We start from the raw sequence: 25,654 nt of genomic DNA, 5'->3' as shown, positions 1-25,654 counted from the left end.
TGATTAAAATTGTAGATTGTTGCATTCTTTGTAAGTGGGCAAACCTGCAAAATCAGAAGGGGTCAAATACTTTTTCCCCCACTGTATCTGTGTATTAAAAGGATAAGGCGGAGTTATTGTATCATTTCAACAAGTCCCATGAAAAGACCAAAACCAACAATGTGTTAATCTGTCTCCTTCTGACTTCTCTGCCTGTGGCTCTCAGACCCAAGCCCAGTGGCTACTACTGAAGACGAGATTATTTTGTGCCTGTTTTCTCATCATGTAACCCACAGCACATGGTGGCTGGCTATAGTTTCAGGTTAAAGAGTTTGTTCAGTGGTGTAAGGACCATCATCATTTAAATACTAATACAAGAAAGAAATTATTTGGACTGTCCATGTGAATTCTGTAGGCACTTGGATTCAACAGTGATTCAACATCTTGAGAAGACTCAGGGTGTTTTGGGGATCATTTCTCCCTCCAAATGTTTTGAAAAGACATTAGTACAAACTGCTCTCATCAGGTAGGTACTATTGGGGTCCATTAAATAGAGGAAAAATTCCTGAATAGGCATAAAAACTCTTTCATCCCTCCATCAGTGAATCTTCTAAACTCGGGACATAAGGAGGATGCGAAATGAGAGGCTGTGTTGCTGTGTTGTATGTACTGAATGCACTTGTGTGTTACTGCACAATAATTGCATGCATTTTTTGTGGTAGCGTTTATGTCCACAACAAGTTTCCATGGGGACAATTCAAGTCATTTTGAATCTTGATCTATCTTCTCAAAATGGTGAGACAAAGATTTTACATTTTTATTTTTTTGTTCACCGTTGTTTAGCGCGTTGCAAGCTAACATTTGCCAGTTAGCACTAAACACTAACTACAGCTAAGGCTATTGGGAATGTCATAAATTGTTATTAAAAGTGTTTTTGTTAAATGAAAATGCTGAAAAGTTAAAGGGTCACCAAAGTTTTTATGATTCACCCTGAAGTGAACAGAACCAAATTTCAGAGCAATCCATCCAGTAGTTATGGAGACATTTTAACTTAAAACCAGAAATGTCAACATCATGGTGACGCTACACAGAAAGTCAGGATCACCAAAGTCATTAGGTTTCATCTTCTGACAGCACATTCTCTTTTCAATATTCATGGCAAATAATTGTTGAGATATTTCAGTATGGACCAAAGTGGTGGACAACTGACAGACCGTGACTGCATTCCTACCGTTAGCGGTTAGCATGGGCTAAAATGGGGTGTATAGCCTAGATTTTCCTATCTGTATTTCAACTACCTTGTTGTTTTTTACTCTTTTCCAGGTGCTTGGGTGACAGCTACTGACCTGCCAGACATCCTGTCAAATCTGACCTTTAACCTAATGCGGAACACCAAGGGCCGGTCCCGCTACACTCCTCAGGTGTCGGCCCTTACCTGGGGTCAGGACCTGGAGCGACACTTTCCCTACCCGTCCTACCACTACGACTACGTGCTTGCAGCTGATGTAGTCTATCCCCACGACTACCTGGAAGAACTGCTGAAAACCATGCGACACTTTTGCCGACCAGGAAGTCAAACAATGCTGCTGTGGGCCAACAAGATCCGCTTCCAGTCAGACTTGAGGTTCACAGAGTGCTTTAAGAGCAGTTTCAACACCACCTTGCTCATTGAGCTCCCACAGCAGGAGGTGAGGATATACAAGGCCACAGCAAAGGAGTGATGGAGGAGCTTCAAGGGTGGAAGACGACGCAAAAGGATTTGTGTTTGGTTTTGTTTTTTGAGGGAAAAAAGGAAATTCCATTTTCCACTTGCTGATTTAAGTCAATGTAGAGAAAAGTCTGGTTTTGTGTCTTTACACAACATTCCTGGAAAGTGCTGTAACTGTTCTGAAGCAGAAGGCAAAAATGAAGCTCCTGACTCAAATTTCTATTTCAATAAGCTATTTTATTTGCCAGTAACTTTTATTTGCCAGTAACTTTTCATACATTTGATGTCTGACTTTATTCCACTTTTGCTAAACAATTTGTTTTGAAAATTAAATTGATTTGCTGTTAAAATTATCTATATTCAAATTTGTCTCAACGACACTACATAAACCTTTATGAAAGGTTGGCTATTTGTGCAGGGAGTCAATGATGAATCATGAAATAAACATAAGAAAATATTTTCCAAAATCATGAAACTTTGCGTTTCTGTTGTCTTAGCTTTTAGTATTTCAACAGCAGCAATTCAATTAGCTGTGTATAGTCAAAACTAAGGACAGTAAACTCATAAATGAACAGAATCACTTTTCATTAAATGGCATACATCTAAAGGAGCACATTTACCATATAAACATTTTACATGTTCAACATGTCACTTAGCACCAAACATACCACAAAACTAAACTTCTGCTTAAAAAAGTGACTTCAAATGCATTTTAAATCTAAAAGCATTACAATGATTTAACACATGCACACACAAAGAGAAGAAATTAAACAGAGAGAGAGAGGGGACAAAGACGATGAATACTTTCTTTTTTTCCAAACTAAATTTATGCTTAAGCCCATTCCAGGTTGAAAATCCACCTCCATTCTGTTGTTTCCTGCACTCACCAATAAAGGTTTAGAGTCTCAGTCTGACACTTTAATCAGAAAAGAGACTTGTGTCTGTCCTGAGTATTTGAGTCCTCATGCCACATGTTCTAGAAAACTACAAGTCTGTACACTGTATGGTTGATGTATTTTTAAGGTGTTTCAATGACTCTACGATATGCAGCAGGTTGATGACTTTGGCTGCTCTAGTATGGACTCCCTGCGGAGGTCGTTGGGGATGCTGCCTTCAGGACCCCAAACGTTGAGCTCTCCATAAATGCCCATGTCGATCATCTCCTCTTGCCAGGGGATGGGGATGTTGCCTGAGGAGAACTCGTCAAAAAAGGTCTTGTCAGGATCATCCAAGGTCACTCCCTTCACTGAGGAGAAAGCCCCAACGTCATCCAGACTTTTAGCGTACACCACTTTAGGGTCAGGGACAAAAGGAGGAGGTAGAATACCTGGAATGATGTGTGAAATAGAAATTAAAATCTCATCAATATGCTTTTTTATTTTGAAAAAAGTGCTTATTCATACCAATGTTTATTTAAACTTCTTGAAGTGAGACACAACCCTGAACAAGATCAGAAAGGTGGTACCTGCATTCAGTTTCCTCCAGTTGATGCCACTGAAAAATGGGTGCGCTCTGATCTCATCGCAGCATTCATTCTTAAAACCCATCCTCTGATTTACTTCTTTGGCTAGAAGGCCATCACAGAGGGACTTTGTATTCGCACTGAAATTCTCTGGATATTCCACCACCCGGGTCAGCATGCGCTCTTTCATCTCCTCACGTTCAACCTAAACAGGAGACAAGTATTCTTAACTGTCATCCCCTCATTTAGTTCTCAAAGTTAGCCATTTTGTTTAAAGGATAAAGCCTCAAGGTTTGATAAATGGCCACTAACCTTTTCCCCCCTGTTTCTGAATGGGTTCTTAGCAGCCATGAACTCAAACAGTGTCACTCCCAGAGTGAAGTAGTCGACAGAATAGTCATACTTCTCTCCTTTCAGCATCTCTGGAGACATGTAGCCTGCAAGTACCAAAAGAAAAATCTGATCATAAAGAGTATGGTCTAGACCTGCTCTATATGAAAACTTAAGGAACTATATAAATACAATTTAAGTGAAATAAAGGTACAGTGTAGTGATTGTAATCCAATACACTTTTCGTTAAATTTAGCAAATATTCCTTCGCGGTTTGTTAGCTCACTGTTTTGTGTGTTATGAAAAAAACTCTGATTGTCTTACACAGCCTGGGGTCTGCAAATGGAAAACAAAGAAAGTGGTGTGGACCTTGCCACGCAACATTGTTCCAGCAAATCAGGAACAGGGGACATTAGTGCTAGTACACACGAAGGATGGGGGGAGGGGGGTATTGGGAGAGAGGGGTCTATATTTGTTTGACAGTTGAGTTCAAATATTAGTAACTGCTTAATAGATACAAATGAGACCCACCTGGTGTCCCAGCATATCCTTTGGTCATTGTTTTTCCTTCTTTTAGCTCCACAGCAAGACCCAGGTCAGATATGCGCACGTTCCCTGGTGGACAATGTACATACATCTATTTAGCTATTAATTGCACATGGACAATGGCATTTTTACCCCTAGTGTTTGGCTCAAAATGATTACCATCATTATCTAGCAGCACATTTTCTGGTTTGAGATCTCTGTAGATGATTCTTTTCTGGTGGAGGTGCTCCAAGCCTTGGATGATCTGAGCAATGTAAAAACAGGCTCTGGGCTCATCAAACCCTGGGTTGTTCTCATCCACCAGGTAGATATGGTACCTTCAGGGAACACAAAACAGGTGAGGTTTTGCTCCATTGTGTATGAAAAGGTACATTATCTGTATATATTTGCAGTATTACATATATACAGGTTGCCAATATGTTATTGGTACAAGGGTTTTACAAATGTCAATTACGCATACTACCATTCTGCTGTTGTAATTATGCTGCACTTTTGTTTTTAATCTACAAATCTCCCTTACAACGGTGCTTTTTAAAAGGAACCACCCAGGGATATTCTTGTGATCAAAATGAAGTCCTGGCCCTGTGTCTCTTGAGAATAACTTCTATAATTTGCATAAAGCCTGCAGTCAAGTGTCTCTTCAATAACATGCGCCTTCTCTCATGAACGTTACTGAGATACTGTAACTGATTGACATGCTGTTTCCACATGCGTATGTCTACTAACATACAACACTTAAGCTGTTAAAAGCAACCAAATGCGCATTCCATTACATATAATCCATCCCACTGTAAAGACGATATAGTTAGGAACTGTCAGTCAGGGATGAATTGTGGCCCATTTGGGCAATCGCAAAATTTATTCCTATCTAGTGTCATAGCTGACTTATTACATCGCTGTCAAATCAGCCTTTTGGTCAACTGCACTCCTTCTGTTGGCAATCTAGTTATTGAAAAGGTGTTGTGGAGGAATATTGTTCTATCTAACCAAATTACATAGAATGTAATTAAAACAGCAACACTGTAGTGAAGGGATGAGGAATGTCTGTTTCTTCCGTGAGTCTGTACATGTTTGTACTTTGAAATAGAGAGAGTCAGAATGTGAAGTTACTTGAGGTCTCCTCCATTCATGATGGTCATGACCAGACAAAGTTCTTCCTTTGTCTGGAAGGCGTACGCCAATGACACAATGAAGCGACTGTGAACCCTCGCAAGAATCCTCTTCTCAACCATCGCCCCCTACAGGAGAAAGTTAGGATAGACAATTTTGAAAAACAATAGGTGCATTGACATTTTTTAAAAGAGAAAAACAAAACTACAGGGGCTTTTCTTCCATCTGGGTGAAGTGAAATGTGCTGAAAGGCATTAAAGTGAATTTCAAAGAATGACCTCAGACAAATCAAGGGCAAGATATAACTGTGCCAAGAAGTTCCATTCAGAAGGGCTTTCCACAAAAGCTCCCAGTAATCACTCTATCCCTGTCTCAGTTGTTTAATACTGCAGGCTAAAGCCAAATGAGACAGAGGCAGGGACAAAGATGATTAGCACCATCGCAGTCTGCTCAGCGCAGGGCACTTTCTCTGGAGCATAAAGCCAGCCAAAATACCTTTTTTAATCAAATCACTACATGCATCAAGGTCTTTGTTTCCCTGAAATCTCATGCAAGGAAATGTGATAATACTGTACTCATGCATTCTGACCATCAAAATCATTCCCACATTAGAAACCTACTTTACTTTGATATATTACTATTTCACTGATTCAGAGAACTTCTATTTGCTGCAGGGTTATTAACAAAAATGTAAACACTGAAAATATTTGGCATTTCAAACTGTGAAGTGCCCAAACCCTGGAGCATGGGTTTCAGTTTGTCCTCCATCTTATGTATGGGCACAGCTGATGAACAGAATCAATGTGCAGTGCGTTTTAAAACTATGTCTAATAAAAAGACTGACAGACAGGAAACTATGCTGCAAAAGAATAAAGGGAGCATATTATTAAGAGTGACAACTGTTCTCTCACCTCATAGCCTTTCCTCTTCTTCAGTCTCTTCTTGTTGAGTTTCTTACAGGCATACAGTTTTCCTGTGGCTTTCGTCTGACAGGCAGACACTTCCCCAAACCCACCTTTCCCCAGCACACGGAAATCTAGGAACCAGTCTGCATCCATGGGCTGCATCTCCAGCCACTTCCACTGCAGGAACCTCTTCAGATACATGCTCTCCAGGAAGAAAGTGTAGGGGGCGGCCCGCAGATAGTCCAACGTCGTGGTCAATGCTGCAGCAAACAAATCATCTGCTACAGCCTCCTGGCCTTCCTTCACCTTCACTATGATGTCCTCAGGCAGGAACGGGCAGTAGTGTTTGGCAGAGGGGTCCATGTAACGCTGGACAATCTTTGAGGCCTTCTTCACCCTTTCAGAATCCTCCGCCATGTCATAGTCCTCGATGTCTTTCCACAAACGGCAAGCCCCATGATACTCTTGATTAGCATTCAAGAATTCCCTAAAGAGGCGTTTGCCAATAGGCTGCTCCACGCAGACTGAGTCAAAGGCCAAATCCAGGGTGTCCCTCAGGCCCTCACACACAGTGATGTGGGGCAGTTTGAGGCGAGAATGGTACTTCTTATCCCGGGCTGCTGCTGGGTTAGAGCCATCGATGCTCCCACGAGCATTGATGTAAGCAGAATTTGCTACCACTGTGGTCAGTCCTCCGATATCCATGTTGAGGGTAGATGACTGTTAAGCAATGCAGAGAGGGGACATTGCAAAGAGAAACCAGAGGCAGAGGATAAATGGCGCCCGCTAATGTGCAAGGGTGAGGTAGTAACAGGATGAAGCAAAGGTAAGAAAACAGGAGACAGATCACAGAGTAGTGGCAGAGGGAGCATGAGAGAGGAATGGGACCTTGAGGCTGGTGTCTCAACTAGATCCCAATACACTGTGCGCGCTGTGCTACCCTCAGACACACACACACCTGAGTCAACACCTTTCAGTAATCCATTAACACCCTTATGCCCCAGACCAAGTGTGCAAGCACATGCGAGAGAACACAGGCAGCATATGCAGCTGGACTGTCACCACTCAATCAACTGGCAAGCACCAATTAGCAGTGGGACTGTAATCAAGCAAGTTGCTAAGAATTAAAAGGAATCCTGTTTATGGTTAACTCGGAGGCCTAGCGATAATTTCAATATATTGGTGTATGTCCCCCCCCATACATCTTATGTTAAAATAAATAACGCTGTAAAGTGTAAAATATTAAAGAATGGGTTCAAATGTTTCAATTATCTCTCAGTGACATGCCAGTAAGGATGATTGGTTGCTGTAATTCTTCCTCCTATCCATATTGGCCACAAAGAGACCTTCATCTTGTGATGTGGAACATAATCCAGCATTAGTTCAGTGTAAAGTTACATTTTTCAGCTTAAGTGAATGAGGCATTGGCAGTCTGAGTTATACAAATCAAGGGTTTATCTTCCAGAATACTCTTTATAATACCAACTCACTGCTTTGTGTCACTATCCCTCTGCCACAGCTCTGCAAAGAAACACAGTGGAAGCATGATTTTGCTGTAAAAAGACTAACTTTGGAAGATACACACTTGATTTGACTGACTCTGGCAAAGCCTTATATTCATTTTAATTAAACTGATTTTACACAGAACCAGGACTGTGGATTTTGTCCCACATTGCAGACAGTGAAATCTAGAAATTTGTGGCCAATATGGAAAGGAAGAATCATTCCAGCGACCAATATCCCTTTCAATGTACAAATAGGCACATCAGTTTTGTTTTAATGAAAATATCAGAACCTTCCCATTAACGTGCAAATGATTGAGAAGAAAAGGAGTTTAAATATCAGACTTTAAATTAATTAAACAGACATCGACACTGAAAAGAACCAGTTCAGTGCCTGCAGCATGTGCTTCATTTAGGTCCTTCTAGGTTCTCCATGTCAAAAACATTTGCACCTCATTCAAATAGAGGGCCCAGTCTTAATATCAGCACCTGCCCTTGTTAATCTGCCACAATGTACAGAAATTAAAAGCCGACAGACAACGGTAGCATAATATAAAAGACCAATGACATGGTGAGCAAAGGAGCATATAATCAATTGTTCTCACCTCATAGATATCCTCCTCCCAAGTATCTAACATGTAGTTTTTCCTCTGGCTTTCCTCTGACAAGCAGACACCTCCCTTTAATCCAAACCCACCTTTCTCCAGCACATGCAAAGTTAGGAGCCAGTCTCAACCCTCACGAGTCTGAAATCAGTTGAGGGTCTTAAAAACAGATTCTTTTTTTTTGTTATCAGGTTCGTTGGTGGGTTAACTGTTTAAGGAATACAGTTGTTGACTTGAATTTGTAAAAAGCCTTTGAGTTGGGCATGCAAAAATAAATAAAATGTGATATTCTCTGAAGTATTATTTCTGCCAATAAATTAGAATGATCACTCATTGTGCCAGGCATGACGCAAACAAGTGGCCGTGTTTCTGCATAATCCCCACAATTTATAGATACAAAGTTATTAAAACAATCTATATTTAATTTGCAAACTTATATTAGATTACAGAAAATGTATTTGGAAGAGTCAGTACATGTGTTGCTAAGTTTTAAAAGGGAGATCTTTGAAGGGAATACATAAAGACCTATGCAACCACACATTTTGTTACATCAATAATTTTTGAAGGTCTATCTTTAATCACTGGCCTCTAAAGGATTCTATAAGCTACAATCGTTGTAGGATTCATATACGTAATTCACAAACAAAGCTTATTTACCTATCAGGAGCCCGGGTTATAAAGTCTTTACCTTGCTGGTGCCATTATTTTGTAAACACTACCAAGGCGTTAACAGGGCGGTGATCAAGAATTCCTCAACTCCAGAATACAAAAAAAAAAAAAAAAAAAAACAAACACGCACACACACAAAAAAACAAACAACTAGCAAACAAGATCAATAAAGCAGCTGCCTACAGAACAGAAGGAAGCCAGCCCAACACAATGGGGGATAAGAACCTATTTCAAATGAGTGCCCAGAACACAAAACAAAAAGTATCAACACATCTGATGGAGCCCCATCCTGGGATGACATGGCTATTGTATTTGGCCATTCAGAATCCATGGGGTTGCACTAACACAGCATGTTGACGCAGACACTTTGGCCATCTTGGAACATTTTGATCATCATCATGTTTGCCACATGTAATTGCAAAGTAATAGGATTAACTATTTAAACAAGTACAATATACATTCTCCAACAGCAGTAAGTTTTACAGGGTGTTTTTATGGGATGGCTTATTGAGAAGTGGAAGAGACATACAGAGACTTCAGCGTGGTGGCCAGGCCAGACTACAGTTCCCTTGGATGACACCTCCCCCAGAGCTGTGGTGCATGTGCATGTGATTCAGGAGCAGAAAAAGATGGGTGCAACATACACCTTCTGTTCTTTTCAATATTCATCTACACCCCTGAGAAAGCCAGACAGAAATACAGGCATGGGAAACAGGGGGGAAAGGTTGAAGAAGCACACACAAAAAAGGGGGACTAAATTCCCAAGGTGAAGGAGGTTTGAAGGACTGTGCTTGTTGGAGTGGTGAGGCGTAGACAGGTTAGTCTTCATCATCATTTTCATCATACTCGTCCTCGTCATCTTCATCCCCCATATAAGACACTGGAGTCTCCACACGAGACCCACTGTAGTGAGAGTCATTTGAGCTGGAGGCCATAGTGCCATCAGCGCAGCCATCACTACAAGGAGGAGGAAGATAAGAGTGGGCAGGGGGTGAGAAGAACATCATCTGCATACTGTCACACTAGGTTTTTACGGGTAAGACCTCTCACCTGCTTGCAGGGTAACGGGCTCCATTGGCAGAGGACCCTCCAGTGATGTAGACGTTACTGATGGGACCTTTTGCCATCTCTGGAAAAAAGGAAATACTTATGAAATATAAAGAAATATGACAGATGATCACTAAAGTAGTCACCTCTGCAGTCATACCACTGTTAAGGCCAATTTATACTTCTGCATTGGTGTCTGCATCGTTCTGCAATTACACCACCAAAATGCAAGTTGGTGGTAGCGTTATGGCGTTCACTGTGTTGACTTTTACTGGCCGAGCCCGCTAACTTCCAGTTAGACCTACGCTAATTTGAATGGGGATAAAATGATAATCGTCTGGCTCTCCTAGACTTTTCAAATGTTATCGACCGAATGAATCAAATTCTGATAGTGAAACTAGTCATTTCGCGGGGGTTGTGACGCCAAAAATAAATTGAGCCACCATGTTACAGGCACTGGATTGGCCGCTAGTAAAACTGACTTCAATGCACGGTGCATTTCCTGTGGTTTTGGAGGAAATGCAATGCTACCAAGCCGACCACAGTGCAGTCCGTGTTATGTTGTGTAGTTACATTTTTGGGGAGGTGCAAATCAGGCTACGGCGTAGATCGACACAGAAGTATAAATCAGGATTTACAATGAAGACCCACCGGAAGCGTGTAGGCAGGCACTCGCAAGGTAGCACACTTTGTATAAATAAACTGGCTACGACTTTCACCCAACAATTTATGTAACTTTGCGTCAAACAGAACTTTGTATCTGTAATATTGGAGGCACGGCACATACAGAAGAGGGATCCCAGAAACTTCAACTTCATCCACTGCAGGTCAAGACTAAAACTTCCTGACCCAAAAACCTTGGCATTGCTTTTTTGGAAATTACTGCAGTCGGCAGGCAAATTTTGCCCTTATTTTTTCTAGCTACTGAGAAGATAAATAAATAAACGTTGTAATCCCAAAAACTAAAGTAAAAAGCCAATTTAATAAAAGCAGTTTACTCCCAGCTCCTCCCGAGAGTAAATGAATTGAAAATATTAAACTCACGCAAATTCCTTCGCATTGACGGCCCCGCCCCCTTCGCACCGGCCGACAGGAAATCGCAGCTCTACGCGTCTTTGCATTGACTTTGTATGTAAACTCACCGCCCCGAACGCACGCTTCGCTTTTGGTCTGAAAGCATCATTAAAATGTAAAAATGTCACTGCACCACCTTACTTGACTATATGTAATCAGCACATCATAACCTGTGATTTTGTAGTGTATGAACAACTTACAAGAAATGGCAAGACTGGGTCAGTGTCAGGATTTACTTTCAATGTTAACCAGAAAAATTTCAAAACTTTTACTGGCCGCAAAGAAAATGGTTATCCATGCAAGCGCCTTTCACCTGCAGATCGTGATCTAACCAGTTCACTGCAGGTACAGTGAACTGGTTCAAAACTGAGGCTGTGGCATGCTTGAGGCTATGGCACCCACCTATAACGTAGGGCTCCAGAGCTTTGGGCACCAAGCTACGTGCGACCTTCAGATCCTCTGGAGAACACTTTCCCACCTCCAAACCACAGGCCATGCCCATACGCTTCAGCACCTCTATGTCATCGTGGATCTCAAACATGCTGTCAAAATTGAACAAATACTCGAACCTGCAGGTGAGAAAGAACAGGCGACAAGCGAGGGTGAATTATCTTCTATGTTCCCAATTTACTTTAAAGGTAGTTTAAGAATGTTACCCTCTAGCACAGTCTTTCAGTGAATGTTTAATAGAATGGTAAATACAAGAAATTCAATATATCATTCCACATTGTAAGTGTAATTCTGTGTTGGCCAATTTTAAAGTTCAAGTTAAATATGCAATTTGGAAATATATCCAATATTGGTAAGCATGGATGGGAAGAGGTATAAAATACCTTTAAAGGCTATCACAAACTTCCGTTAGACACAAAGAAAGTTTTAAAGAGAACTTAGGAGTACTTGGAGTCAACCCCAAATGATACATTTTAAAGTCAAGAAATTTCAAAGGAAGTTGAAAATGATCAAGACTTTGTGCGTTACCCTGAAACAATCAAATCCTTAAGGATTACAATTACCTCACATTTAGCTGGGACAGTTTATTTCAGCGGTAAACCGAATTACTACTTCTAACTAGTCTAGCTCTTCCCTCTCCTATCCAGTATGCAATGCATGTTCAGCAATCTAAAGATGGATTGTTATTTAAGTGGGAAGTTTTACACTTAAGACTGCTGAAATGCTAAACCGTTACAAACTGAAGAGTCATCTTCAAGAAACTGCGCCCGTTTATCATCTCATCTTGACAACCAAAATTAATTCCTTGACACTCAAGATTTCCAAATATTTTTACTTACTAGTCAAGGACCAGAAAACCATTAACCGGCAAATAAGACATTTTACGAGCCTAAAAATATTATTACTATATTATATATAGTATTGGGCTACTGATTATTTGCCTTGACGTACAAATTTCCTATTAAATCATATAAACCCAGGATTGCCAGAGATAATAATCCTTGAAGTCAAACCTGGTTAGAGGGGTAAATCATCTAAATGTATACTTACAATACAATCACTGCACTGTTCTTTTGCTATTTATTTAAAGAACATTGGCTTTGAAGGTAAACGAATTGGAAGGCTAGCACAGTCACATACTTGTCATTAGAGATGCTGCAGTCAATGACTGTTTTCTTGCTGGTGTTGACAATAATGAAGGGAAGGTGGATAATGGAGTTGGGAGGTGGAGGTCTGTTTGCCTGCTGCTCTGTCTGTCTGTTCCGCTGAACCAGGTTCTTAAAAGCTATTTGCTGTAAGGACAGGATCAAAGAAAGATGAAAGCTTTGAAGCAGCTTCAGAGGAGCTTTAAGTTTAGACAGACAGCACATTCAACATTGCAAAACCAAAACATTACTGCTGCATTCTTCAGCAATGCTTTAGCTGGATTTATACTACTGCGTTGTTAGGGCAGTCCCGCTCAGCACAGAATTTCTCCTGCTGATTCGTACAAAGGCTGGGCGATATGGCCAAAAATGTTATCGAGATATAAAAATGTCAAACCATTCGATATCAATAAATATCAACCAATATAAGTTTAAAGGCTGGTTTTTGCTCCTGACTGAAAGTTGAAAAAAAAAACAATTGTGGTTTTAAACTATTCTTTATGGTCAGAACCACACAAACACTTGCCAAACAGTGGATCACTTAACAAATCTGAGGTAGGACATTCAAAATAGTCACGACCTCTTTTTTAAACATATGCTCAAGTTTTCTCAGTAACTTTTCTCAATATATATAAAAAATGAGTGCTAATTCATTCGTGATTCAAATGACTTCAATCGAACATTTGTTATATTGTTATTTAAGTAAGTTATATTGTGATAACTGTTGTTTTACCTAATTCGTACCACAACTGTAGCACTAAATTGTTAGGATTATCAAGCTGTTTGTGTATTCATTATGTATCCTAAGTAATCATATATACACACACACTTAGTGGCCACTATAATATCTACACCTGTAAACTCTAATGCAATCGAAATAAAACAGCTGAGCCTTAAATTTTACCTTTACAAAGACAACGTTCTGTTTAGATTGACACGAGGTATTCATTTAGCTATATGCATATTACAATGCTTATGGTTAAAGTTTTTAAATTTTTATACTCCTATTTACATACAGGGGGGCGCAGAATATAAGAAGCTTTACTGAAAAGCAGAAAATTAAAGAGCAAGTATAGATGCTTGAGGTTGTCTTCACAATGAACAATCATCTCCAGCACATAGTACACACAAGTAGACCCACTCAGTTCATTCCCACCTGCAGTATGAGCTCCTGAAGCTGTGATTGTTTCTGCTTAATTCTCTCCAACCGCCTTTGTCTCTCCACCTACAGTTGAAATAAATAAAAAAGTTATGATAAAAGCGTTATAACATAGGTAAAAGGCAAGACATCACCAACACAAACTATTGTGACAACGGTCATCGGACTGTATTTCTACCTCTAGGTTTTGGCACTCTTGCGCTGAGTTGGTGGGAAGGCCAATCCATTTGATTTCTTTTTTCTCCTTAGAGATAATGTTCATGGCCATGAGCACATTAAGTGCATCGTACACGCGCCGCCGAATGTTCTTCTGGTCATACACATGCTAATATGAAAATAACAAGAATCACAATATTAAGAAAACCTTCTAAATTGTTTAAAAATTAGAAAACTGTTTTTTCAAGTTGAGAAAATCTCATGCAGCTGCAGCACTCACCGAGTCATTGGGTGACATGTGGTTGTCTGAAGAGCTAAATTCTGCAACCAGTTCATCTGCCACTTCATTGTAGGTAGTTACTCCTTTCTTCTGCACCTTCTCACACACTTTCATGGAGAAATGCCTCAAGCCCTTCCCGTTTTTTTCCCCTTTTTTCCCACGTTTTCTGCAAACAGAACAGATACAATGATTAATATGTCAAAACTATTTTACTGCATTATCTTTTCTATGAAATGATATCGGGCTTCATACAAGATAAAACACTTCATCTCCATGGAGATCCACACTGATGTTTAAAGCTTACAAACTTAAGGACTTTTTGAAGACTTACCCTGATGACCACGGAGAGGCATCGGACGGTTGACTCTGAGTGAGAAACTGGGAACTTGGTGTATGTGGACTGTTTACCAAAATGGTATTGGATACTGTCGGTCTCTGAGGTGTTCCAATCACCTACAACAGGATAGGTTCAGAAGTCTGGCTTAAAACAATAGTCAGGCCCCATGTCAACACACCTTTGCAGTGCCCACACAGCCTCTCACTCATAGTGCTGTCTTCTCGTCACATTCACTTCGGTTTCGTTATTTTTTTCCCCTGCCTTTTCGACAAGTCCCCCTGTACTTTGCTGTGTTAGTCTAATACTCGTCACTTTTGCAATGGATACAAGCATCTATGCAAACGATGGCCGAGTACTGCTAACAAAACCAGTTGAGCAAAGCACTGCAGGACCGACACTATGAGGAACCTTGAGAGGTTGGAGACGTCTCCCCTCTCAACATCATTAAAGTATTAAACAAGATGGCCCAGTAAACTGTTGTTGATGAGCTGATTGTCCAGTTGTTGGACTCAACAGACATTTGTAATTCTGAAGTAGGTAACGTTTAGATGGGTCTTAATCGCTTTAGGCATCATCTGCTGAGCTCTTTGTTAGATTGGTGGTGTTCAGGGACCTGCAGTGTCACTGGTTATGTGAACATTTGGTGATTTGGACCCTCTCCACAGTGGACCAACTTGTGTGCAGTTGGAAGTGGTCTACAATGATCCCTTTTGTCTTATCAACATTATGGGACTGGTTGTTGTCCTTGTCGACTTCACTCACATTTTTGATTTAGGCTACAACTCATTTTGTTGATACTAGGACGACTTGAGCTCATAATATTGTGAACACAGTATGTAATTACCCTCAATGCAAACCATAATTATTGCGTGGTACTTTAAATTGGTTAGGCTATTTGTTATTTAATGACAAGGGGAGCAGAAGCAGTAAAGTTGAATGACAATTATTTTATTTAATTTGTGGCACTTGTTTAAAGATTTACTGGAGGAAGAACACATAGTTTTTTGGACATCTTTATTGACTAATTATTGGTCATGAACATGGTCAATGTTCAATGAAAGAAACTTCTTAAAATTTGCATCCCTATTAGTAATACAGAGCATCTACAAGATAGGTGATCTATTCCTTCACTAAGGTGATATCTAAGCTGATTTCCGTTATGTATACATTCCATGTATATAATGGGATGATGAGTGTAATCCTGCTGACTGTAGAGTTGATAATCTTAGGATCAACTGCCTCCACCTACCCTCCGCTCGGTCACCTCACAATGATAATGGAGGGGGCTTACACAACACTAAGACACAGCAGAGAAACTCAGCAAGCAAATCTTTACACAAATGCACCTGCGGGTTACTGATGATTTAGATATGATGATATATGTGTATTTATTGAGAGGTTCTGAATTCTCATACAAATTTGATTAATCAATGTGAGCACAAAAGCCTGAAATTATAAGACCGTACAGTGTGGTAGTTGTGTGGGGCATCACTCACCATGTGGGACACATTTTGCATTGGTGCAGCAATGTTCACATTGGATGGCCCAAGAGTTTTGGGTAGTAGCTGTTTGGCCACAGGGGCAGCTGTAGGATGGACAGTAACTAAAGATAGGACACCTAATAGAAGACATGAGAAGAACTGTAATGAGTAGAGCTCTTGATTGATACTCCATTGCCCCCTGTTGTCCATCTACAAGCCTATAAGTGTCCACTTGAAAATACATTTTTTCCTTTGTGGGACAGGCAATCAATTAGACTAGACTTTATGTAATGTAAACACCATACTGAGCATAGTGTGAATCACTGTATAAAAGCAATTACTAGTAACTTATACCTTTGCTGGGGCTCATATTCTGATCGATGAAAACCTTCAGCTCTCCATTTGTTTCAAGCAGACCAGCCTGTGAAGGACACAAACTTAATATTCTCCAACAATCACAACGTTAAAGACACTACCTTAGTCCGGTTAAACAAATAAGTAAAGAAGAAGAAATGAGGTTAAGGGAGATTGTTAAGGTATAGCAACTTAACACATACCTTCATCTATCACACAGCTACAGTGCCTACCTACATGCATATAGTTACTTACATCTTTAGCCATGATCCCAAAGGACCGAAGGAGTCGAGCTTCAGGCTAAAAAGAATATTTTCTCCTATTCGTCACTAGTCCAGACCCCTGAAGACAGAAAGAGGGCAAACTATTAAAGTTTCTAGTTTCACCCAAACATAACATTTGTCCATAATATTTCCTGAGCTTAAATAAATCTTACTCTGTTTTGGGAATGAAATTAAACTTATTTTTCAAGCCCATCTGAACTGCTTGATGCCAGCACATTGTACAAAGCTACATCACTAACGTTAGCTTGAGTTACCGGGTATTCTTCTTACAAGACAAATTTGAAGGATATTGTGTATATTTTAGACCAATTTCAAATTGAATGAACCATGGAGGGGCATTTCTGAATGCACCGTGTATGTCGAAAGTCACATTTAACCATCCCTTGATGCTGAAAACTTTTACTACGCTAAGTGTGCACAAGGCCTACTTCAGGTACCGAGCACGTCCGGAGGAGAGGCATCGTCGAACTTCTGCTACAGGTCACGCAAACATGCTAACTTTATCTCACCAGAGCAAAACTATTAATGAGACTAAAGTAATAGCACCATGTGGTTAAATATATATTATTAAATGCGGTAGCAACAGCATTCATATCATACGGCAATAGCAATGAACAATCTTTTGTTGAATGCAGCTAGCTAAATGTTACTGCTAACAGTTAGCGTTGGATTCAGCCTGGTGGCGTTAGCCAGCTAGTTAGCTTATGCACGTTTTGAAAGGATTCACATAAAATTTAGCGATTGTTGATTCCGTGCTGCAAGTTCAAGGCAAAGTCTAGTATGGGCTAACATTTAAGAATTGTGTGTGCATTTCGCACGGTGAACGAAGTTAGTAGTGATTATGTGCACTTACGAGTGCACTCCTGTTTCTTCGACGGCTGTTGTTGTTGGCATTTGAGAATGGAGGAAGAGGAGGTCTAAATCCCTACCAAACAGGAAAAAACTAAGCAATGTCGAAGTACTTTTCTATAATTTTATAGTTAATTCAAGAGACAAAATATTGTATTAGTGTTGAGTATTTAACTCTTGAGTTTATTTTTCCCTCAAGTTTTTGTGTTTTGCCTTTGTACAGTAAGTGATGCCAGGATTTGCCTGTTGGACGAGTCTGTGTACAAAGTATCGTTTTCAATAACGTTAGAAGACTAACAAATGAAAGAGTAAACAGATGAAGTTAACGAAATAGATGACAAGGTGTTTTATCCAGACTGTAAATTAAATGATACATAAAATTTGCACCCAAAATATTTTGCTACAACTACTTCTTTTCCCGTTACTTACTAGTAACGTTAATTAGATTATTGATGTTAAATTGACAGTCATGGATCTCATATTTTCATATATTTGTGAGCTGCCTATCGGTCAGCAACAAGCACAATAAAAGAGTTTGTCGACCCTAAGTTACATTCGAAAAACCTAGTAGTATTTAATGCATTCAACTACACACCTGATCATCATCATTATTTTGAATTAGACATCGACCTTACAGATTTCACCCGTTGCCTAAATTAACGATGCTAGTGTAGTTTGTTCAACCGTTGAACACACAATTAGAACTTGTGTTGATTACGTTTCAGGACCCGAGCGTTAATAAAAGCCGTTTACATTAACGTTACTTTAATGTAACCAGATCGATCACAATCACCGTGTACCGATTTGTTATAATGTTACTAACCAAAGCTCTGCCAATGACTCCGTAGTCGTTTGTGACATATGGTGAGTTAGCAACTTGTCAGAAGAACAAAGTTAAAGCATAAAGTATGACTGGTAACGTTAGTTTGCTGGTTAGCATGCTTAATGATTATTTTAGCAACGAGCTAACTGAGGATTGCAGTTGAAAAGCCGACACCATCGGCGCTTTGTTAGCCAACTGCCGATACGTTAGCTACGGCTAGTGGACGAGCTAATCCACAGCTGTCATCGACAACACTGTCAGAATTAGCTTCACTTTTACCACGGTTAGCTCTAGTGTATTTTAGTAGTATATTAATACATATTTTTTAACACAATAACTGGTAATACATATCTAACGTCAATAACTTTCTTTTGTGGTAGCTGGGTACCGAGTCACAAGTCGAGAAATGCATCTTACCGGTGCACCTCACAAGTTAGCAAAATGTTTGTTAGCCTTTTCTATCCACTCTCTGTTAGCCTTGCTACAGCAGCGCGTCTCACAATCTGATCTTGGCGGTGTCTCGCTTTAGCGGCGCCTGATTGGACAGCATCGACGAGACGAAAGCAAAGCAGTCAAAGCCCACAACCTACATCTCTTGGGATTGGTGGATACGACGGCGCTGGTGGATATAAAGCTTCAAAGATATATACATACCGCCATCTACCGTACAGGAGTATGATGGATACTTTTACTCCTGTAACGTTACTTCTCACTAACCCTGATTCTCTAAAGTTGGTACAGAAAGGTAAGTTTTGCTTGCACCAAACATAACATGCATAGAGGAGTCATTAGGATTTCATACATTGACCAGGTATGGAATAAACAGAAATGAGCTCTTAACCTCACTGAAAAACAACTATATCATTTTTTAGTATGACATGGCAAAACTCCCAAACCCATGCAGACAAGATAAAGGGTTAACCACAGCAAAATGTTTATTTTGGGTTCATCCCGCTGTAGTAAACCTGCTGTGTGTGTGTATATATATATATATATATATATATATACATATATTATGGCATGCCGTTTAGGAAATAATATAATATATGGTTTGTCTGTCTGAATATATGGAATGAAAGTCTGAATATATGGAATGAACCTTGAATATATGGAATGAAAGTCTGAATATATGGAATGGAAGTCTGAATATATGGAATGAACCTTGAATATATGGAATGAAAGTCTGAATATATGGAATGAAAGTCTGAATATATGGAATGGAAGTCTGAATATATGGAATGAACCTTGAATATATGGAATGGAAGTCTGAATATATGGAATGAAAGTCTGAATATATGGAATGAAAGTCTGAATATATGGAATGGAAGTCTGAATATATGGAATGAACCTTGAATATATAGAATGGAAGTCTGAATATGGAATGAAAGTCTGAATATATGGAATGAAAGTCTGAATATATGGAATGAAAGTCTGAAATATGGAATGAAAGTCTGAATATATGGAATGAACCTTGAATATAGAATGGAAGTCTGAATATATGGAATGGAAGTCTGAATATATTGAATGGAAGTCTGAATATATTGAATGAAAGTCTGAATATATGGAATGAAATCATCATCTGACATCATTAAGGCACTGGCGCCATCTTGTGTTTTTGATGTGATTAATCCGTATGGATGTAATTGTGACACTATGAGCGAATAAGTAAGAAATCTAGTGTCAGCTATTTGGAGCATTGAAGAGATTACAAACACACTAGCAAATGCATGTACACGCCATAATACTGGAAACCACATCCAGTACCGTTCTCCTGATCTAGAAATGTATTCCCTATTATCGTGGAAGACTGAATGCAGGAAACCTCCCAGCCCAGGCAGTTCCCGTTTATCAAGCCTTCAACCTCACACGTGCCCCCACAACAGCTTAAGTTAGTTCGCATCCGAACTAATCTTTTAAACACCGAAGTCACAGAAAAAATAACCTGGCAGCGGTAACAATTTTATTCAATGGAGTTCGGTGGCTTTGAAGAGAGCGATATAACAGCTATTTCTGGTTAAACACAGGATCTTACTCTTTAAAAAGTTACTGCCTGAGCCCTTTTGGGTGGACATACGAAGATTGTATATAGGGGTTGTTGTGGGGGGCATCTGTGACGTTAAAGGTGTATTTCAGTTTGCCTGATAAACGGGAACTGCCTGAACTGGGAGGGTTCCTGCATTTGGTCTTCCACGATAATAGGGAATACATTTCTAGATCAGGAGAACGGTACTGGATGTGGTTTCCAAATTTTGGCTCATACATGCATTCGCCAGTGTTTTTATAATCTCTTCATTGCTCAAAATTGCGGACGTTGGACACTTTCTTGCTGATTCACTAACAGTGTCACACTTCATATCAATGACGTCAGATTTCATTCACTATATTCAGACTTTTCCATATATTCAGACTTTCATTCCATATCTCAGACTTTCATTAAATATATTCAGACTTTCATTAAATATATTCAGACTTTCATTCCATATATTCAGACTTTCATTAAATATATTCAGACTTCCATTCCATATATTCAGACTTCCATTCCATATATTCAGACTTCCATTCCATATATTGAGACTTCCATTAAATATATTCAGACTTTCATTCCATATATTCAGACTTTCATTCCATATATGAGACTTCATTCCATATATTCAGACTTTCATTCCATATATTCAGATTTTCATTCAATATATTGAGACTTCATTCCATATATTCAGACTTTCATTCCATATATTCAGACTTTCATTCCATATATTCAGACTTTCATTAAATATATTCAGACTTTCATTCCATATATTCAGACTTTCATTCACTATATTGAGACTTCATTCCATATATTCAGACTTTCATTCCATATATTCAGACTTTCATTCCATATATTGAGACTTCATTCCATATATTCAGACTTTCATTCCATGTATTCAGACTTTCATTCCATATATTGAGACTTCATTCCATATATTCAGACTTTCATTCCATATATTCAGACTTTCATTCCATATATTGAGACTTCATTCCATATATTCAGACTTTCATTCCATATATTCAGACTTTCATTCCATATATTGAGACTTCATTCCATATATTCAGACTTTCATTCCATATATTCAGACTTTCATTCAATATATTGAGACTTCATTCCATATTATATATTCAGACTTTCATTCCATATATTCAGACTTTCATTAAATATATTCAGACTTTCATTCCATATATTCAGACTTTCATTCACTATATTGAGACTTCATTCCATATTCAGACTTTCATTCCATATATTCAGACTTTCATTCCATATATTGAGACTTCATTCCATATATTCAGACTTTCATTCCATGTATTCAGACTTTCATTCCATGTATTCAGACTTTCATTCCATGTATTCAGACTTTCATTCCATGTATTCAGACTTTCATTCCATGTATTCAGACTTTCATTCCATATATTCAGACTTTCATTCCATATATTCAGACTTTCATTCCATATTCAGACTTCCATTCAATATTCAGACTTCCATTCAATATATTGAGACTTTCATTCCATATATTCAGACTTTCATTCCATATATTCAGACTTTCATTCCATATATTCAGACTTTCATTCCATATATTCAGACTTTCATTCCATATATTCAGACTGAAAAAATTCATATATTATATTATTTCCTAAACGGCATGCCATAAAATATATATATATATTCAATTCAATTTTATTTATATAGCGCCAAATCACAACAACAGTTATCTCACAGCGCTTTTCATAAAAGAGCAGGTCTAGACTGTACTCTATGATGCTATTTACAGAAGCCCAACAGTTCCCAGAGGCAAGGAAAAACTTATTTTTAAGAGGCAGAAACCTCGAGCAGAACCATGGTTCAGGGTGGGCGGCCATCTGCCTCGACCGGTTGGGGTGAAGGAGAGAGATGGAGAGAGAGAGGGGGGGGAGAGAGAGAGGGCAGGAGAGGAACAGAGAGAAAAAGAGAGGGATGGAAGGAGAGAGAGAGGGGAGGGAGGCAGCCTACACAATATACACACAGAGGTACAGTAAAGGTGATGTTGCTATAGACTAAATGAAAAATGGTACAGATATTTATAGTAGTGTTAATGATAATAATCGTAATGTTAATGATTATAATAACAATAATAACAATAGGACTAGTAACAATAGTTGTTGCAGCAGAGGGTGCCGAGCAGGAACACGGGGCAGCAGGCGACCCGCAGCCACAGATCCAGACTCCACAGCTCCAGAGCCAGAAACACCTGCAGGAAGTGATAGGAAGAGAGAGGAGAGGGACGAGAAAGCACAAGACTACCGGAAAGGGGAAAAGTTGTGTTAGTAACATGCAATAATGGGATGAGGTTGCATACAGAGGGAGAGAAAGTAGAGGAGAGAGGAGCTCAGTGCATCATAGGAAATCCCCCAGCAGTCTAGGCCTATAGCAGCATAACTAAGGGAAGGTTCAGGACTCACCTGAGCCAGCCCTAACTATAAGCTTTATCAAAGAGGAAAGTCTTAAGCCTGCTCTTAAATGTGGAGATGGTGTCTGCCTCCTGAACCCAAACTGGAACCTGGTTCCACAGGAGAGGAGGATAGCTGAATGCTCTGGCTCCTAGTCTACTTTTGGAGACTCTAGGAACCACAAGTAACCCTGCATTCTGGGAGTGCAGTGCTCTGCTAGTAATGTACTATGAGCTCTTTAAGATAAGATGGTGCCTGACCATTAAGAGCATTTGTAGGTAAGAAGAATGATTTTAAATTCTATTCTGGATTTTACTGGAAGCCAATGCAAAGAAGCTAAAACAGGAGAAATAGAATTATAATATAATATATATATATATAATATTATATATAATATATATATATATAAATATATAATAGAATTGAGACATAGTTCATCTCTTTTCCTGGTTCCTGTCAGAACACGTGCTGCAGCATTCTGAATCAGCTGAAGAGTCTTAATGGACTTTTTCGAGCAGCCTGATAATAAGGAATTGCAGTAATCCAGTCTAGAACTAACAAATGCATGGACTAGTTTTTCTGCATCATTTTTAGACAGTATGTTCCTGATTTTCGCAATATTACGTAGGTGAAAAGGGCGGTCCTTGAAATTTGCTTAATGTGAGACTTAAACGACATGTCCTGATCAAAGATAACTCCAAGATTCCTCACAGTGGTGCTGGAGGCCAGGGCAATCCCATCAAGGGAAACTATATCTTTAGATAATGCGTCACGGAGGTGCTTAGGCCCCAGAACAATAACTTCAGTTTTATCTGAGTTTAACATTAGAAAATTACAGGTCATCCAGGTTTTAACATCCTGAAGGCACATTTGAAGTTAACTGATTAGTTTCATCTGGCTTGATCGATAGATATAACTGAGTATCATCTGCATAACAATGAAAGTTTATGGAATATTTCCTGATAATATTGCCTAAAGGAAGCATATAAAGTGAACAGGATTGGTCCGAGGACAGATCCTTGTGGTACTCCATGACTAACTTTGGCATGCATGGAGGACTCATTGTTAACATGTACAAACTGAGATTGATCTGATAAATAGGACTTAAACCAGCTTAGAGTGGTTCCTTTAATGCCAATGAAATGGTCCAGTCTCTGTAATAGGATCTGATGGTCAATGGTATTAAGATCTAATAAAACAGTACAGAGACAAGTCCTTTGTCTGATGCAATGAGGAGGTTGTTAGTAATTTTCACCAGTGCTGTCTCTGTGCTATGATGAGCTCTAAATCCTGACTGAAAATCCTCAAATAAACTATTGCTCTGTAGAAAGTCACACAGCTGTTTAGCAACTGCTTTCTCCAGAACCTTAGAGAGAAAGGGAAGGTTAGATATAGGTCTATAGTTGGCTAAAACATCCGGATCAAGTTTGGCTTTTTCAGAAGAGGTTTAATTACAGCTACTTTAAAGTACTGTGGTACATAGCCTGTTGATAGAGATAGATTGATCATATCTAGTATAGAAGTGCTGACTAAGGGTAAAACATCTTTAAGCAACCTAGTCGGGATGGGGTCTAAGAGGCAGGTTGATGGTTTAGATGAAGAAATTATTGAAGTTAGTTGGTAAAGATTGAGGGAAGCAAAGCAGTCTAAACATATATCTGGTTCTACCGCTGTTTCTAAGGTTCCTGAGTATTATACCATGGATCTAACCGTCTTTGTTTTATTATTTTTTTTTTAGAGGGGCTACAGAGTCGAGTGTCATTCGCAGCGAGCCTGCAGCACTATCAACAAGATGATGATTGGGAGGGACTGAAACTAGGAGTCCTCCATTACTTTGTGACTTGATAATGAATTTAGAGCGGATGGAATCGCATCCTTAAATTTAGCTACAGCACTATCAGACAGACATCTTGTATAGAAATTTTTGCCCAATGGCGAGTAGTTCAGCAATACAAACTCAAAAGTTATCAAACAGTGGTCGGACAAAGAGGGATTCTGTGGGAACACCACTAAATGTTCAATTTCAATACCATACACCAAAACAAGGTCGAGGGTGTGGTTAAAACAGTGAGTCGGTTCATGAACACTCTGAGAGAAGCCAAAGGAATCTAACAGAGAGATAAACGCAGTACTGAAGCTGTCATTCTCAACGTCCACGTGAATATTAAAATCCCCTACAATAATAACTTTGTCCGTTTTAAGGATTAAAGTTGATAAAAACTCAGCAAATTCAATAAGAATTCAGAGTGCGGACCAGGTGCTCGGTACACTATAACAAAAAGAATTGGTTGCAGTGATTTCCAACTTGGGTGCGAAAGACCAAGAACAAGGCTTTCAACTGAGTTATAGTTTAGTTTAGGTTTAGAGCTGAATAGTAAGCTAGAGTCGAAGATAGCTGCAACTCCACCTCCTCGGCCTGTGCCTCGAGGAATGTGAGTATTAATATGACTGGGAGGGGTGGATTCATTTAGGCTAACATATTCTCCATCACCCAGCCAGGTTTCAGTAAGACAAAATAAATCAATATCATAATCTGATATTAGTTCATTTACTAGTACACCTTTAGAAGAGAGAGATCTGATGTTTAAGAGTCCACATTTAACTCTCCTATTCGTTTGCACTATTGCTCTTGTGGTTTAATTTTATGAGGTTTTTATGTACAGCTCCTCTTCTGTTTACCTTTGACTTAAATAATTTCGATGGTCGGGGGGCAGACACCGTCACTATAGGATTTTCACTAAGTAACTCCTGGAATGGAGGAGCAGAGAAGTGTGTTAGACTGTGACTCTGCGTAGGGGTTTGGGTGGGTAACTGCTGAATTAGAAGGGTAGAGAGTGTGTTAGACTGCGACTCTGCCTCCTGGTCTCAACTCTGGGTTGTCATGGACTGGTCCACTAATAAATATGTATATACAGTATATATATATATATATATATATATATAT

The 25,654-nt window shown here is 39.3% G+C and overlaps 3 protein-coding genes across 3 annotated transcripts; 1 reads left to right on the top strand and 2 right to left on the bottom strand.

Annotated features, from left to right (window-relative positions):
- Positions 1 to 1,302: 1,302 nt before the first annotated feature.
- LOC119882037 (protein-lysine methyltransferase METTL21C-like) lies at positions 1,303 to 1,817 on the top strand (the record flags this gene model as incomplete). Its single annotated transcript, XM_038692054.1, has 1 exon — positions 1,303 to 1,817. A coding segment is annotated over one exon (398 nt), but the record flags the coding sequence as incomplete, so codon positions are not given.
- An 86-nt stretch (positions 1,818 to 1,903) lies between these two features.
- LOC119882034 (rhodopsin kinase GRK1-like) lies at positions 1,904 to 7,502 on the bottom strand. The gene is made up of 7 exons (XM_038692051.1): positions 6,047 to 7,502; positions 5,136 to 5,263; positions 4,185 to 4,342; positions 4,011 to 4,094; positions 3,462 to 3,586; positions 3,153 to 3,354; positions 1,904 to 3,014 (listed from the first exon to the last, which is right to left on the bottom strand). Exons 1-7 carry the CDS (start codon positions 6,743 to 6,745, stop codon positions 2,725 to 2,727), a joined length of 1,686 nt encoding a protein of 561 aa, XP_038547979.1. The 5' UTR covers positions 6,746 to 7,502; the 3' UTR covers positions 1,904 to 2,724.
- Positions 7,503 to 8,548: 1,046 nt separating this feature from the next.
- On the bottom strand, positions 8,549 to 18,807 carry LOC119882035 (transcription factor Dp-1-like). The gene is made up of 12 exons (XM_038692053.1): positions 18,673 to 18,807; positions 16,555 to 16,641; positions 16,300 to 16,366; positions 15,961 to 16,082; positions 14,459 to 14,580; positions 14,128 to 14,293; positions 13,870 to 14,016; positions 13,689 to 13,757; positions 12,528 to 12,679; positions 11,340 to 11,506; positions 9,867 to 9,945; positions 8,549 to 9,773 (listed from the first exon to the last, which is right to left on the bottom strand). The coding sequence occupies exons 2-12, from the start codon at positions 16,564 to 16,566 to the stop codon at positions 9,635 to 9,637; spliced, it is 1,242 nt and encodes a 413-aa protein (XP_038547981.1). The 5' UTR covers positions 16,567 to 16,641; positions 18,673 to 18,807; the 3' UTR covers positions 8,549 to 9,634.
- Between the last annotated feature and the right edge of the window lie 6,847 nt (positions 18,808 to 25,654).

The sequence above is a fragment of the Micropterus salmoides genome, unplaced genomic scaffold (genome assembly GCF_014851395.1).
Source record: "Micropterus salmoides isolate LMB-PRFRI ecotype aquatic unplaced genomic scaffold, ASM1485139v1 Ms_hic_scaffold_2849, whole genome shotgun sequence".
Taxonomy (NCBI): Eukaryota; Metazoa; Chordata; class Actinopteri; order Centrarchiformes; family Centrarchidae; genus Micropterus; species Micropterus salmoides.
The sequence above is the reverse complement of the archived record's forward strand: the minus strand, read 5'-3'. Positions and strand labels throughout refer to the sequence as shown.